The sequence below is a fragment of the Crocodylus porosus genome, unplaced genomic scaffold (genome assembly GCF_001723895.1).
Source record: "Crocodylus porosus isolate Cpor-Errol unplaced genomic scaffold, CroPor_comp1, whole genome shotgun sequence".
In the NCBI taxonomy this organism is placed as follows: domain Eukaryota; kingdom Metazoa; phylum Chordata; order Crocodylia; family Crocodylidae; genus Crocodylus; species Crocodylus porosus.
The window spans coordinates 86,389,474-86,405,422 of record NW_017728886.1 but is presented as its reverse complement, the minus strand read 5'-3'; the positions used below and the strand labels follow the sequence as shown (position 1 = coordinate 86,405,422).

Here is a 15,949-nt window from a genome sequence, read left to right as displayed (position 1 = left end):
GTGGAAAACAGCACAAAGGGGCAGCAGAATACATTAGCAGAAAGGAAACTGCAAGTCTCATGAAATATTTTTTATAGAGAGCTCTTATAGACCATGAAGTGCAAACCCATTTGAAATATTTGAAATTACGATGGTTGATTTGCAGGAAAATATATTCCAGAAACACATCTGAAACAGAAGAATGGATAAAATGACCTGCAAGTTCTTTTCCACTGCTGATTGTAAGGGACATGCGAAATATCATTTGTACAAGATATGCAAAAGTTGCCTAGTGCTTATAATTAGACCTGGGTGAAATACTTGTTCACTGAAAAAAAATGCAAATTCAGGCCACCCAAACATTAAATTAATTTGTTGAATTGTTTTGGCCAAAAAAGAAAAAAAATATTCTGAACTTCTGAAATGTTTTATTTTAATCATGCTTTGTTTATAAATCAAATGAATTTGACCTTCAAAAGTTAAAACCTCTCCAATTAAACATTTAATTTTACCTCAAACATTTTATTTTTATTTCTCATTTCATGCAAATAAATTAAGGATGTTCATTTTGGAAAATCCCCACCACATTTTGGTACAACTGGGCAAAGTCCCAAATCATTTATTGTTACAATGTTTGTCAGATCAATGAGCTGGGAATAGGATGTACATAACCTGCCTCATTGTCCTTGTTTAAGCCTTTAAAATTTTTGTGCCTTATATCCACCCAGAAAATTGTCATAATATTTAATTATTTATGGCCAGTTTTGTTTTGCTTCTTTTCTATGAATAATATCTTACTTCTCAGGTAGGTCCACAGAAATTAATGGGACCACTCATGAACTAGAGTGCATCAGAACATAAGGTATGTCAGATGTAGGGTGAGGAATTTCACTCCAGGGGAATCATGATGTTTCCTTCATTTTTCTTTTCATTTTAAGGTCTTCTAATTAAAAGTTTAAAGCAAAATTCCAAATATTTTGTTTCACTACTTTTTTTTGATCCATTAAGGAAGTTTTCTACTGTGATACTCTGAAATTTTCTCTCCCTGTCCATTGCCTCAACAGATCTTGAATTTGTGCCCTTTTGCTGCAAAATGCAGGGCTTGTTTATGAAGTGTTTCTCTGAGGTATGGTTTGAAGGAAGGCTTGAACTTTTTTGGTTTAGTTAATGAGTTACTGTGTGACTACTTTTGTTTAGCTACCTGATCAGTAATATTGTTATAAGGGATAAAAGCATTTAGTTCACATTGGGCATGTCTACATGTGCTATTGATGCTAGAAAGGCTTATTCAGTGGTAAAATACTGTGCAGTAAGCCTTCCCTGGGAGCATGTCTACACATGCTCCCTGTTGTGAGAAAATCTGCTTCCAACTGGGGCAGCTTGGTACAGGGTGCTCCTAGGGTTTGAATTACACTTCAGCTCTTGGGGGAGTATGGCAGTGGCAGTCAGAAGGAGCCGCTGCTGACACCACCACCTGGGCTGCTTTGAAGGCTCAGGGCAGGCTGACCGGCCCGCAGGGGTGTTCTCTTCCATTATGGGGGGGCTCTTGTCTCTTATGGGGGGATTCACCCCCCCAACCTCCCCCATAGTTTGAACCCTGGCTGCTCCTACCCTGCTCTGGCCCCCTGCAGCAGCCAGGGAGAGCTTCTGATGTGCATGAGGCCAGAAGCACTCTGGCAGCTGCAGTGGTACCTCTCTTGGACCCATGCACACCTGGAGGGATCCTGATGTGCACAGGGCTGGGAGACAGCTGCCATTGCAGAGCTCTCCCAGCCTGTGCATATGGAAACAAACTCCATGCCCAAGAGGGCTTCCCCATGCAGCTGGGGATTGTTCAAGAGCTGTCCTGTTTCTGGGGCAGGTCCCAGCCAGACTACAGTTGGGTGGGGATTTCCCTGAGCAGCCCAGGGCTGGCTGGGAGCTCAGTTGTGGAGCAGCTGCCAGCCATCCCTGGGATGTACATCAATTCCTTTGAGCAGTCTGCAACTGGCTGGATAGAGATTTCTCTAAGCAACTAGGGCCTGGCCAGGAGTTACCCTGCTTCTGGGGCGGCTCCAGGCCACCCTGTGGCTGGGCAGAGATTTCCCTGAAAAACCCAGGGCTGGCCAGGACCTGCCCCAGAAATGGTACAGCTCCTGCCCAGCACCCAGCTGCATGGGAAAATCCCCACCCAGCCTGGGACTTGTCGGGAGCTACCCAAGAAGTGGAACAGCTTCCAACCAGCCCCTGGCTGCATGGGGAAGCAGAAAGTTTCCAAATCCTAGTGCTGCTAGGCTCCTGTGGGGAGCTGGGAGCTGAGCAGTGAAAGGACCAGGGAAATTCCCCATCCCCTGTGGCCTGCTGGTGTTGGGGCTGACCAGGAAGAAATTTGGCTCCAAGTGAGCATCTAACCACGTGCTACTACACAATATCTACTGCACAGTTAATTTACTACCTGTATTTACAGGCAGTAGCTAGCTGCACAGTAGATTAATTTACTGTACAATAAATGTTGTGCATATGTAGACAGTGACACTTTACTGGGCACATCTAAACATGCACTTGATCTGGAAGCAGTTTACTCTCAAGTAAACTACTAGAGAATTAAAAACTCCCAGGCACATGTCTACATGTGCAGGGATGCAGAAGCAGATTTGCTGCTCTTGGCAGCAGACTGCTCCCATTCTCTGCTGCCCTGCAACCAGCACCTGCAGCAGCCAGGAGGAGCTCTAGGCTCCCCCTGGGTGCTAGCCCAGGGGGCAGGAGACAGATGTCCCTGACCCCGGGAGCTGCCTCCTGCCAGGGTGCATTCTGCCATCAAATCCCGGGCCAGGACAATGTCCCCCTGCCCTGGAAACAGACCGCTCCTGGTCCCTGCTCCATGTCATGTGGTGGGGGCTGAGAGATCCTTATCTCCCAGAACCACCTCTATGGTTGTGGGGCCAGTGCTGGGAGATCCATATCTCCCAGCTCAAGCCCCGCAGTTGTCGGACCCAGGCTGGGAAATCCTTCTCTCCCAGTGCCAGCTTCACAACTGTTGAGCTGGCACTAGGAGAGAAGAATCTTTTCTCTCTCAGCTCTGGCCCTATGACTGCAGAGCTGCTGCTGGGAGAGAGGGATCTCCCAGTTCGGATCCTGCAACTGCAGAGCTTAGGCTGAGAGAGAGGAATGTCCCAGCATGGGCCCCACGACCATGGAGATAAGTATTTCCCAGCCCAGGTCCTGTGACTGTGGCGCTCATGCTGGAAGATAAGGATCCTTCAGCCTGAGTCCCATGACCATGAGATCAGGATTTCCCAGCCTTGGCCCAATGAACATGGACTCAAGCTGAGAGATTAGGATCTCCCAGCCCTGGCCCCACAATCACAGTGGAGTGGAGTTCTGAGAGCTCCCTGCTGCCAGGGCAGAGGGACATTGTCCCCACCCAGGCTTTAGTGGTGAAGCCCACCTCAGCAGCAGGCAGCCTCTGGGGCAGGGAGCAATCTTCTGCCCCCAGTTGCCTGGCTGACCAGAAACACGTTTGCTCCCAGTCAGGTGTCTACACATGCACTACTTTGCAATTACTAATCTCAAAAACATTTGCTACTTGCATTTTCAGATAGCAAATTTACTCATGATTAGAGCCAATTACTGTACAGTAAGCAACTGCACGTGTAGACATGCATGGATGCTTACTGTGCAGTAATTAGCCTACTGCACAGTAAAGTGTCTCTAAAGTGTCTCGTGTAGCTACGACCACTGTGCAGTAAAGCATCTTGTGTAGATACACCCATTAAGCATCAACTGGGAACTGCCTACCCATACATCCCCATCCTAACTCTGCTACTGTCTCTCTTTATGGATTTTTTCATTTCACTGACTTCTCTGCTTCATAGTCTCCGTCAATAAACTAAAAGAATGTGATTTACCTAAGCTGTTCTGAGGATCAATTATGCAATGTTGGTAAAGACCTTACATTATTAAAAAAATGCCTCAGTAATCTGCTATTTTTTTATTATATGTTTTATTATTTATAATTAGTTTGACTATTAAATTAGAATCATAGAATCAATGGGTTGGAAGGGACCTAGACAGATCTAGTCCGACCCCCTGCCATGGGCAGGAAGGAGCACTGGGGGTGGCAGGGGTCATAAGACCCCAGCCAGGTGCCTATCCAGTAGCCTCTTAAAGATAAAGTGTAGAAGTATAGAAAAAAGAATAGACATTAGGATACAGGATTTACTACTGCTTTGGTCTTTCTATAGTCCCTTGTGCCTGTGCAAAATAAATATAAAATACTTAATTGAACTATCAGAGGTAACTATCAGAAGTAAATTGATCTGATTACTAACATTACTATTTCATTCTGTTAGATGATCAGCTCTATCCACTTTCCCTCTGAAGCATGTGGGAAATGGCAGTGTCCCCCAACTGGAGATATCAAGTACAAATTTAACATTGTGAGGTTAAAGTGTAATTTGGCCTTCCCTTGGTCAAGGTTTCCTATCACATTCTAAAGTAGGGTGGCCATCATAGAGAACAGTCCAGTTGTCCTCTGTCCTCTATTGATACAAAACCGGACACCTTTATGTCCTCTATTTTCCTCTTCTTCTGGAAGAGAAAAAAAGAGGACATAAAGGCATCCGGTTTTGTATCAATAGCAGACAGAGGACAGAGTAGCAGAAAACCAGAATATCCTCTATGATGGCCACCCTATTCCAAAGTGATGCCTATGGGAATTTTCAATTAGCCATGCAATTGGACAAGGCTGGTGTTTTTCTCTTTTTAGAAAAGACCATTAGAGTTTGCTACTTGACAGAGATCTAAGGAATTAGTCCAAGTTAAACCTGGCTCCTGACATTGCCAAACAAGTCAGGGGGTAGCAACTGGTTTCTAATAAATCTTTCATTTTTATTTTCTTCTCTCTTTTAGGTTTTTTGTTTGTTTGTTTTGTCTTTACCAGATACCTTAGCAAGGCAGCATGAAAAACATGGGCCTCATGGCATTTGAGATATTACATCAAAAGAAGAGATAATTTGATTGAGCCTGTCAGAGGTTCATTTGTATGACACAAAATACTCCTCCCTCCTTGTGCAAGGAAATTTATGATATGGGATTAATTCTTTAACCTTAACAAAATTTTCTATACTACTATGAAGCACTGCTAGAGCTTTTCATGTCTTCAAAGTGCCTTAAAAAGATTAATTAAATTGGTTCCTCACTGTTAAACGCCTCTTCCCCAGAGGTAACGGAATAAGAACTATTTTTCTTATTTTACACATGAAGAACCTACAGTGGCAAAATTAATCTGCTTCATATTAGGCACCTAAATCCACGGTCAGAATTTTGAGTGTCTTGTGAGCATACTCTGACATCAGTGGGAACTGCCTGGCATTTTTGAAAGGAAAAGTTTCATTTTAGTCACTCAGTTCTGGAAAAGTTGGCCTACTTATGGGAAATGTTACCAAAAACTACACATACTGATCCACATGCCTTAAGTACGGAGCTACTTGTTCTGATTGATTAAAGGATGTTAAGGCCAAAAGGGGGCTATTAAACTGAGACAGGCTGTAGAGTTTCATTGTTCCTGTAATGTGGGTAATAATTTATGTTTTACTAGAGTATATTTTCTTGACAGCAACAACTGGGGTAATTCTTGTTCTCCTCAAACATCATCTCTGGATTTACCAACCCCAGTACATCATGGTTGGCATTAAGCTATAAGCGCCTTCAAGAAGGAATTGCACCTTTCTGTTTGCATTGTAAAGCAGCCAACACACTTTATCATACTGATATTAATATAATAAGTGAACTTAAAAAGCTTTATCATCACCACTTTGAATGGTCACTTAAAAAATAGTTAAATTTTCCAACTCTTTTACCCAAATAATTTAATGCAGTGACATACCCAGTGCACCCAGTGCTTATGATTGGACTTCATTTCCCCACTTTAATAACATTAATTAACATTATTAAAGGATCAATGGCAACAAGACTGCTCCTGTCACTAAAAACTTGTTTAGTGAAATAAAGCTGTTAAAACAACATCATTTCTAACAACAGTGAGGTACAAAAATTCTCCTACCTCCTTGCAAGAACTTCATTGGATAAACTATGGCATGGTATCGGTCTATGCTAAGTGATACCAGGACATACGTAGAAGCATAGAGAAGGACAACCTGAAGAAATAAGAGAAAATAGCATTTTTTTAGAAAGCGCTTTAAACCATGATAGTCTCAATATGTGACATTTGAAAACCTATTTGCTTACGAATACTTATGACAAGAGTTTGCTACTGTTTATATTGTACCTTATTCCATGAGTAGCTACACTGAAATCAATCAGTGGGTCTACTTTCTCAATAAGGTACTACTGAATGTAACCGAGGTAGAATCTTTTCCTAAGGCAGCCAAAGATTTCATTTGGTATATCATGCTATGATATACCTTTCCATGGTATTCATTGCCTTTAGTTAAATGAATCTGAAAACAGTACCAAATGAGAATGTGTATCCTCATAGCTCAGTTACAATTTTCCCTACCCTATAGCATGTAGGGAGCTTGGCTGTTTCAGAGTTGGTTGTGATTGACTTGGCCCTTTAACTATGAAATAGGCATCCAAGGTTTAAAACAGCAGTTTTATGAAATGCCTTCGATATCAAATCTCAAGAGTAAATCAAGTACTGCATAAAAGTATTATTATTTTGAGTCTGTTGCACACATTCACAAGTATTTTGAATCATGACTCATTATTTTCAAATAGCAAGACCAAATTTAGCTCCCAATTACAATAATATGAACGTGAAGTAACTAAATGAGTTCTGTGAGATTACATTCACTTTACCCCACGTATTGTGAAATCAAATTCTGGCCTTCTATGTTTAGAAAGAAGACACAACCAATTTTTTGGAAGAGGAAAAAGGCATAAAAGGATTTTTCAAAAACACAAATGTTAGATACCTAATTCTCAGTGAACATTAATGCGAATTAGCAGGCTTATTGCAATTTTTTTGCCTTTGAAAATATTTCCTGAATATAAATCGCTCTTAAATGGAGTGTTTTTGTCCTAAATAGCAATTTAATGAGGAACTGCTATTACCACACATGAGGTTACAAAACTGCGAGCTATCTGTGTTCTGGTGTGTAGGTGTATTAGATATTGAATAGTTTCTGTACCTGCAAATAGCGAATGACTCGGCAAACAAAATCAGGGGCCATGAAATCACCAGTGAAGCGCCAGATAATATCAGTCATTATGTTTATCAGTCCTGTGAAAGAATCTACAATAAAATATAAATTAAGATACATCAACAGAGATAAATGAGTGTAGTTTATCTGTATACTGTAGTGTTCCAGTAGTATGTATTATTGTATCTTCTTATCTGTGAAAGCTCCTTATTCTTCTGAAAAAGCCAGCCATTTTGTGATCAGTTCAGTGCAGACAGTTACAAAGGTTGGGAATACACCAAATGGAGACATTACTTTTGTTCCTCTTTTATCTTGTTTTCTTAATCCAAAATGAAACCTTTCAATCAGAAAGTAACCATTTTTTGTGCATAGAAGAATGTAACAATGACAGTGCCTTAGATTTGTATGTGGGTAAAGCCTAAGGACATTGCATTACAATTGGGCAAAGTGCTCTCAGTAAAAATTCACAGTGCTTAATTCTGCAAGGAGCTGTCTCTACGTAGTCCCACTCAACTTCACCTACCAGCAGATTCTAGTTCGTCCATCCCATTAGAAATCTCTTTCCTTTTTTATTCAAAATCATGGAATTCTAAAGCAATTCCATTTTTAATTCCATGCTTTTCAATATTAACTACTGCTGTATCTCCCCCACCACTCCAATTGTATCTTCTTGTTTACCAAGGTAGCATCTTGTCTGGTCTTTGTGGATTTGTGTAACACATGCCAGAGCACTAGGCTGGGTGATGTGCTGGATTCTGGATCCTCAGGGTGCCAGTAGCCCTGGGAACCCCCTCAGGCAGATCTGCTGACTGGAGTGTCCCATGTAGAGGTGTGTGCCTTACCCTCACTGCCCAGGAATTTACTCCGAACTCAATGAATGCATTGGTTTCTTTATTATGTACAACTATATACAACAAAGAAATGATTAAGCAGCAGCAGAAAAATATATATAATAACAATAGTTAATAATAAAACCAACATTTGAATAAAATTTACAACTGCAACTGCAACATTAGGTGAATAATTCCAATACACGGGGTGGCCTCACTTATGTCAAATCAATATGCTTGCAACTTCAGTAATTGCATTCACCTGGTTATAACCAGGGATCTTGGTTTTCTTGGATAAAAAAATTGCAAATTCTCTGATAAAACCCCCAAATCCATGATTAAAATTAAAGGCCCCCCCACAGCCCACCCAGCCCTAGTGGTGCACCTCACTCTCCCCCACAACAGCTCCCCCCCCCCACACACACACACACACATGCAGGCACAGACACCAACACACAGGCACAGACACAGACATGCAGGCACACATGCTCATGCAGGCACAGACACAGACATGCAGGCGCCAACATACAGGCACAGACACATGCATGCAGGCACAGACACGCATGCAGGTGCAGACACGCATGCAGGTGCAGACACAGGCACAGATAGACACACACTCCCCCTAGCAGGTAAGTGTGTGTGGGGAGAAGGGGCAGGGGAAAGGGAAGGGCCTGGGAGGAGGCAGATCAAGAACGGGGGTGGGGGCAGTGTGTCTCTGTGCCCACTCTCAGAAGCAGGGCCAGGGGGACGGGAGCAGCAGTGCCCCTCTGCGAGCCACACACACACCATCCAGCCAGATGCAGGGGGAGGGTCCACACGCAGCAGTTGCCACTGCCCCACACCACCGCCACTGCTGCAACCCATGTTGCTTTGCTGCGGCCAGTTGAAAATGCCGCTCTGTGGGCAAGTGGTGCAGCAGCAGTGGTGTGGCAGCAGTGCCACAGAGCAACGGTGGTGATGGCTGCTGCATGCGAGCCCCGCCACATCGGTGCCCCTCTGTGGGCCGCACATGTGCCTCCACTTGTGCACAGAACCGTATGTGTGACTGGCTGTGGCAAAGCAGTGCAGGGTGGCAGCACAGGGCTGTGGCAGCTGCAGCATGTGAGCCTCACCCCACATCCATCCAGCCAGCCAGGTGGCATGTGTGGTCTGCAGAGGGGCACTAATGACAAAGCAGCATGGAGCATGGCAATGGCAATGGCGGTGGTGTTGTGGGGCTGCGGCAGCTGCTGCATAAAATTTTCCCTCCACCCCATCCAGCTGGGCAGCACATGTGTGGCCCACAGAGGGGCACTGCTTCCCTCACCCCCCAGCCCTCCTCCTGGGAGTGGGCACAGAGACACTCCCGCCTACCCCCATTCTTGATCTGGCTCAGCCCCCAGCCAGCTTCCCCTGCAAGCCTGCTCTACAACCCGCAAGCCCCACTTCCCTTTCAGGTTCAAAGAATGTACAGTGAACCTGATCCAAGCTTTGGGTGACTGCGAGCATCAGGCTCCCCCCTTCCCCCTCCAGACAGGGCTGGGGGTTTCCCTACTCTTCTGCAATTAGCTCTCGCAGGCCGGAGCTCTGCCAGCCTGCAGAGCTCTTTGCAAAACCAGGAAATTCACGGGTTTCTCTGCTAAAAGGTAAAATCCACTTTTTCTCTGATAAAAATGGGACATCTGTGGCTTTCTCTTCTTCCATGGGAAACAGAAAACCCAGATCCATGGTTATAACCCTTTAAAACAGTTTCCCTTCTTGTCAAAATCCACTCCCCATACAGTAAATGGCAATACAACTATAGCTACAATCCGCCTCTAGATGGTGGAGGCAAGGCTCCTGTTGCTCCAGGCACCCTGAACTCCCTTGGTCCTTCCTGGCCTCTATGAGATGAACCTCCAGTCAACTGTTGCAGGCAATAGGCTCTCTTTTATTCCTTCTGAAATGCAGCTTCTGCAAACACTATGGAATTAGGTGTCCTCTCACACCCCTCTACGGGCTGTGTCCTTTCAGCCTGCTCCCTCTTTGGATTGCCTCCCCTCCCAACACTTCCATCCACAGATAGGGGATTTCTCTATGAAGTTTGTGGTTCCTGCAGCCCTGAGCTCAAACAGGGGCTTCCCACCACAGGTCTCTGACCTGGCAGCTTCTCCCACCTCCCAGCCACTCTACTTGCTTTACTGACCAACCCCGTCTCCACTTCTCCTGGACACCAGTGTCCTGAAGTTGTATAGATCCACACCCAGTGGTGACTCAGCTCCTCAAGGGGAAACACAGGCTCTCCCCTGTCCTGGTGTCTGCTTCCTGAGAAAGTCTTAGCTCCCTTTCCCCTGGCCAGAGGCTGTCTCTCTGCTCTCTCTCTCCAGGCTGGAGTCAGACCCTCCTCTTCTCTTTTCCTGCTCTCTGCTTTTCTTTTTATGGTGCACCAACAGCTCATCAGAGCCCTCAATTTGCAGAGGGTTTCTGATCTCAGTTCATACGGTCCAATAAAAAGTATGCATGGTGCACAGCATACTCTCCTGCCTGGAAAAGCTACTGCACCCTCTGCAAGCTTCTTGCCACCCTTTTTGCAAAGTTCTAAGGCACCGTTACATTTGTAATTGGAGCATGCAGCTGTTACATTTGTAATTAGATCACACTATTATGATTAAGGAATCCACTAATTATGCACTGATTTTTTTTCCCATTAAAAGGAGAGGAAAAAATTCTCTAGCCTGTAAGATACATTTTTAAAGAATCCTAATTACTTGGTAAATTCTGAGGACTTAAATAAAAACCTAAATAATACATACAGGCAGTCCTCAACTTACAACATTTTGAGTTACAATGTTTTGCACTTACGTTTATAAATTGACACCTTGTTTCAACTTTATTATGTCAGTTTTGACTTTACAATGCTTAATCCAATGCAATGCCACGCCACTGAATGAGTTCACTGTGTCACTCGTTTCCCTGGAGATCATATTTCCAAACTTCCTTGAACACTTTCTTTGAGAAAGCAGACAAGGATCCAGAAAAACCTGCAGCCAAGGCTCCTGAGAAGACTCCAGCCAAGAATCCTTCAAGTAGTCCAACCAAGAGCCTTTCAAAAAGTCCAGCAAGGTCACCTCAAAGAAGTCCTTCCAAATCAATATGCTTGCTATTTACAATATAAATACATTAATGTAGCTATATTACTCATCTATAATTGATCAAGTACAAAATTCTGGAGTATTTTTGGTGAAAATAGAGTATCGGGCCTTGGTTCAGGAACCAATCCCCTATTTATAACATTGTTTCTTATGAAAAAATTGGTTTCGAGTTGCAACGTTTCAACTTTAGATGTGGTTCTCAGGAACCAATTGTATCAGTCCAAGGACTGCCTGTATATATGTTTCTAGTATTGTCTGCTAGTGTAAGCCAAATCCTAGTTGGTTTCTTAGGTATGTGGTACTTCCACCCCTGGTGGCCTGACTCTTCTGGGGTTCTTCTGAAGTGGTGGTTCTTTTTTCAAGTCCTCATTCATCTTTGGGATAGGATCAAGTGATTCAATTACTTTCCAAATCTCATTGCACAGAGGCATGAATAATATTCGTACAAAATAGGGATCAAGAGAGAAAGAGAGAGAAAGACTAAGAATGGTCTACCTCAGAGCTGTCTAGCTGGGGTGGTGGCCTGTAGGCCTGTGTGAAGTGGCTAGTATTCACTTTGGATTCAGATTTGGCCAATTTGGGGGACAGTGATTCAATTTGGTGATTCGAATCACTATTCTGATTTAATTCAGCCAAATCTGATCCAGAGATTCGGCTTCTGTTGAATCTCCAAATCAGCCAGGCCAGGCCCATCCCCTGCTCCTCTTCCAGCCTGGCAATGGCTGCCTCAACTCCTGGCACTTGTTAAAAAGAAAGCCCTGGCTCAGCAGGTGCTGCCAGGCAGTGAGCAATCCCTTCCGCCCTCCAGAAATTTTTCTACTAATTTTTTCAGATCATGAGGGCGAGAACTTCAGCTACACCTATTTACACCAACCAGGAACCTGGCTCAATACATACAAGTCTGCAGTACCATAGCAAGTTGGGGGGCAAGTGGGGTGACTGCCCCAGGCACCAAAGTGAAGGGGCACCAGCAGGCACTGCCCTGCCAAAGCAGGGTGCAGGACAAAGCTGCAAGAGGCTTGTTTGGGAGGGTGGGGGGCACAGGGATGGGGGAAAAGGTGGCTCATGCCACAGCATGCAGGGGCTCCTGGGCAAGCATGGGGGGGCATGTGCCCCCCAGATCTGTGCCTGGACCAAGCGTGGGTTGCCTGGGCACCAAGCTTTGTTGCTATGGCACTGCAAGTCTAACACAAGGTAGCTCAGAAAAGAATGAACAAATATTTCTGTCTTAATGTGGCTGCAGGAGTATACATCCCCCTTCAGTACTGCTAGATATCACTGGTGTTTTTGAAAGTATGTAAATGTTTTCTACTGTGATACCAGTGGAATTTCAATTCCAAATGAAGTGTGAGAGAAAGCTCTGGAAGAGATAATTATACATTGGTCTTGAAAGTTTGAAAGAGTGGCTTCTCACAGGACAATGAGATTTCCACATGACATCTCTTAGTACAATGCAACCATTATATTGGTAGTCATGCTGTTGGGAAATGCGTCTCAAGATTCTATAATTTAGGAGACACAGGGACTGTATCTTATCACAAGTATGGTGTGCATGAGCAAATTAAATGGAATCAAGAACTTGTTTAATTTATTAATTGACCCAAATTCCAATTGGACTACATTGGTTAAAGAAATCCTTCAGCTATTGACTGACTTTACTGTGTTTAGTTTCAAGTGCAAATCAAACTGGGATCTTTCTAATTCATAGAAGCGTGTCCATACAAGATATTTACCGCATAGTAGACTAATTAGCTGTGCAGTAAAAGTTACCCATCTACACATGCACCTCTATTAGGCTGAAGTAAACTAATTTACTCTGCACCAGCACAGTACTTGTAAATGCAAGTATTGTCCTGCTGCAGAGATTTTTACTCCACAGTAGTGCACAGGTAAGCTGTTTCTAGGTGACACTTTTTAGTGGGTTTAAAGAGGGTTAAATGTCTTTTGCACAACTTTAAAGGCATCATTGCTTCCACATTCAGCAGCATATTGCACATTAATTCAGCTGCTGTAGCACATTCGGCAATGTAATATGCCTTAAATGATTTTGGGGTATTGTAAAGTAAAACACCTCTGAGGAGTTTTAATTTCGTACCCTAAAGCCACAGAGGGAAGCACTAGACTCCAAGTGGCTCAGGGGCTATGCAGACAGACAGTGCAGACAGCCTGGCAGCAGTCCAGGAAGGCAGGCTCCACAGAAGGGGGGGGAAAAAAAAAAGCAGAGAGCCTGACCTCCGCCCCCCCCCCCCAGCCTGCCTGAGTTGCATGGGGGCCCAGTGCTTCCCTCCACAGCTACTGTGTCCCCTGGGACTGCCTAAGCTGGGTGCCTGGAGGCGGGTGCTACCTGGGGGGGCAGGGCCGCTGTTGCCACAGAGGGAAGCACTAGCCCCCGCCCCCCAGACAACTGTTTTATAACTTCAGACTATCAATATTTAAATCTATTTAGATACTACATATATAGCTACAAATAAATACACACGCACACTTTATCAAATACTTAACCTCATAATATCAGATTAAAGATTTTAATATAACTCAATAATTTTAGACTTTATCAACTTACACTTATAAAACATGAAATATAAACCACACAATACCCACACAGTAACAAAATAAAAGGCGCAACACCCTTGAATATAATATACTCTTCTAGGAACCCCAAGCTCAGGCTATTTCTGGAGCACTGGCTCCCTCAGTGCCCCTCAGCATCAGCTCCCCCCAGCCCAGACAAAATACCCTTTAGTGCAAAATAAAATTTAAAACTTGGGGAGACTTGTCCTTCTGGGCTTCCCCTTCAGTGGTTGGCTTTCCTGACCCAGATGGATTTCCCCTTCCCTGTGGGACTCCCCTTCCCTGCGAACTCACAATTCCAGAGAGCTGGATGGAGGGTCCTTGTCTCTCTCCCAGTAAGTTGCCACCTCTCCTGCTGAGGCTTCAGCTGTCTCTGGCTCCCTCTGGGCCTGAAAGCCACTGATGGCCCTGTGCACCAAGGGTTTTACTCATCTGCTTGGCACTGGGGACCCAAGCTACCCTGCAGGGCTCTGGGGTCCCAGTTTCAAACCAGACCCTCTGTCCAAGGCTTTAGATGCCTGGCCTCATGCCAGTGGTGGTGGGGGGGGGTGTCCCCAGTCGCCCCATGGAGCTCCCAGGGCCTGGGTCTGCTCCTGGACCCCCCGTGCAGCATCACCTAGACCAAGTCTTCCTGCCTTTGTGCCACGGGTTGGAGATCTGAGCCACCTCATATGGCTCCAGGCATGAATACTGGGTGCCCCCAGAGGCTGGGGGGGGGGCACGGTGAGCTTCTGCAGGTGGCAGCAGTGCCATTAGTGGTGAGAGTGTGGCGGTGGCAAGCAGAGAGCTCTCAAAGGTGGCCGCAGCACTGCTGGTGGTGGAGGGGGTGGCAAGTGCTGCCCAGCGGTCAGTGACCACTCACAGATGCCACTGGCAGAGTCAGCAGTGGCCAGCGGTGATCGCAGATTACCAATGGAGAGGATGGTGAGCAGTGATTGCCTGCAGATGCCACCATCAGTGTCAGCAGTGCCTTTTCACAGGAGGTGCACCGCCATGCTCAGGGGGTGCACATGCACCCATGTGCACTTCCTGTGCATCACCAATGGCTCCAGGGCCTCAGTCCCACTTGGACCACACCAAGTGCACTGAGATCCTGGCCACTTACCAGGGACTGGGGACCTCAGCTGCCTTATGCAGCTCCCAGGGTCCTTGTCCTTCTTGGACCCTCCGTGCAGCACTGCCTGCACTGAGCCCCTGGCCTCATGCCAGGGGTTGTGGACCTGAGCCATCTCATGCGACTCCCAGGGTCCCCGCTCCATGCACCGCTTGTGCACCATGCCTCTAGCTGCATGTCAGGGTGCAAACCCAAGCTGCCTCATACAGCTCCCAGGGTCTGACTCCATGGACCAAACTGTGTACCACCATCGCACTTCTCAGCAGTGTGGCTGTGGGCTGCACCACTCACTGCTCCCATCTGGTGATGAGGTCTTCAGACTCTTCAGGGCTACTGCTCTGCCCTGCAGGGCAGCTCTCCCTAGCTCCTCTTAGTCACACTCTCTTCTTCATCCCTCAATGCACTGTGTCTGTGTGTGGGCCAGGCATGCTGTTCTTTTATACCCTTCAGAGGCTCCAGCCCCTGGCTTGCAAGAGGACCAATCAGGGTGAGGGGAAGTATAGCCCTCAGTCAGGTTCAGGCTCTTTGCCTCACCCCAAGCAAGGACAGGGAAGCCTCTCCTCCATGACCACCTGACTGGTAGGAATGTCTCACCAATGGCTCTAAGCCCTTTTGAGCCAGTGAGCTGGACTGCTACTGGCATGCCCACCACATTAATAAGTGCATTGAACAGCACTGGACCCAGGACAGACCCCTGTGGGACTTTGGTCAAAATTCCCTGCCATTCTGATATGTCTACATTTATAATTACCCCTTGCTTCAGCTACTGAGCCAATTGTCCATCCACCTTATGGTAGTTTGTCTAGCCCACATTTTTCTAATTTGTTTATGAGAAAATCATGTGGTACTTTGTCAAAAGCCTTGCTGAATACAGTATATCTACAGCATTGCCTTCATCGATCCAGCCTGTTATTTTTTTGAAGGAGATTAGATTGGTTTGGCATGATTTATTTATAGTCAATCCATGCTGGCTGTTCAAGATCAGCCTTCTCTTCTCTATATGCTTGTAGATATACTCTCTTATGATATGCCCCAGTAATTTCCAGGGTATTGAGGTGAGGTTAATCAGTCTGTAGTTCCCTGAGTCCTCCTTTTTGCCTTTTTTTAAGGAGAGACACCACGTTGGCCATTTTCCAGTCCTCTGGTGTTTCTCCCATTACCCATGACATAGATATTATTGTCAAGGACTCCAAGATCTCC

General features: G+C 45.4%; 1 protein-coding gene across 1 annotated transcript in view; it reads right to left on the bottom strand.

Moving 5' to 3' along the window:
- Positions 1-15,949, bottom strand: part of NPSR1 (neuropeptide S receptor 1) — a 109,806-nt gene that overhangs the window by 29,575 nt on the left and 64,282 nt on the right. The window contains exons 3-4 of the mRNA XM_019538515.1: positions 7,113-7,216; positions 6,023-6,116 (exon numbers count right to left, since the gene is read on the bottom strand). Of these exons, the coding sequence (XP_019394060.1) occupies positions 6,023-6,116; positions 7,113-7,216 (198 nt within the window). The remainder of the gene's footprint in view (positions 1-6,022; positions 6,117-7,112; positions 7,217-15,949) is intronic.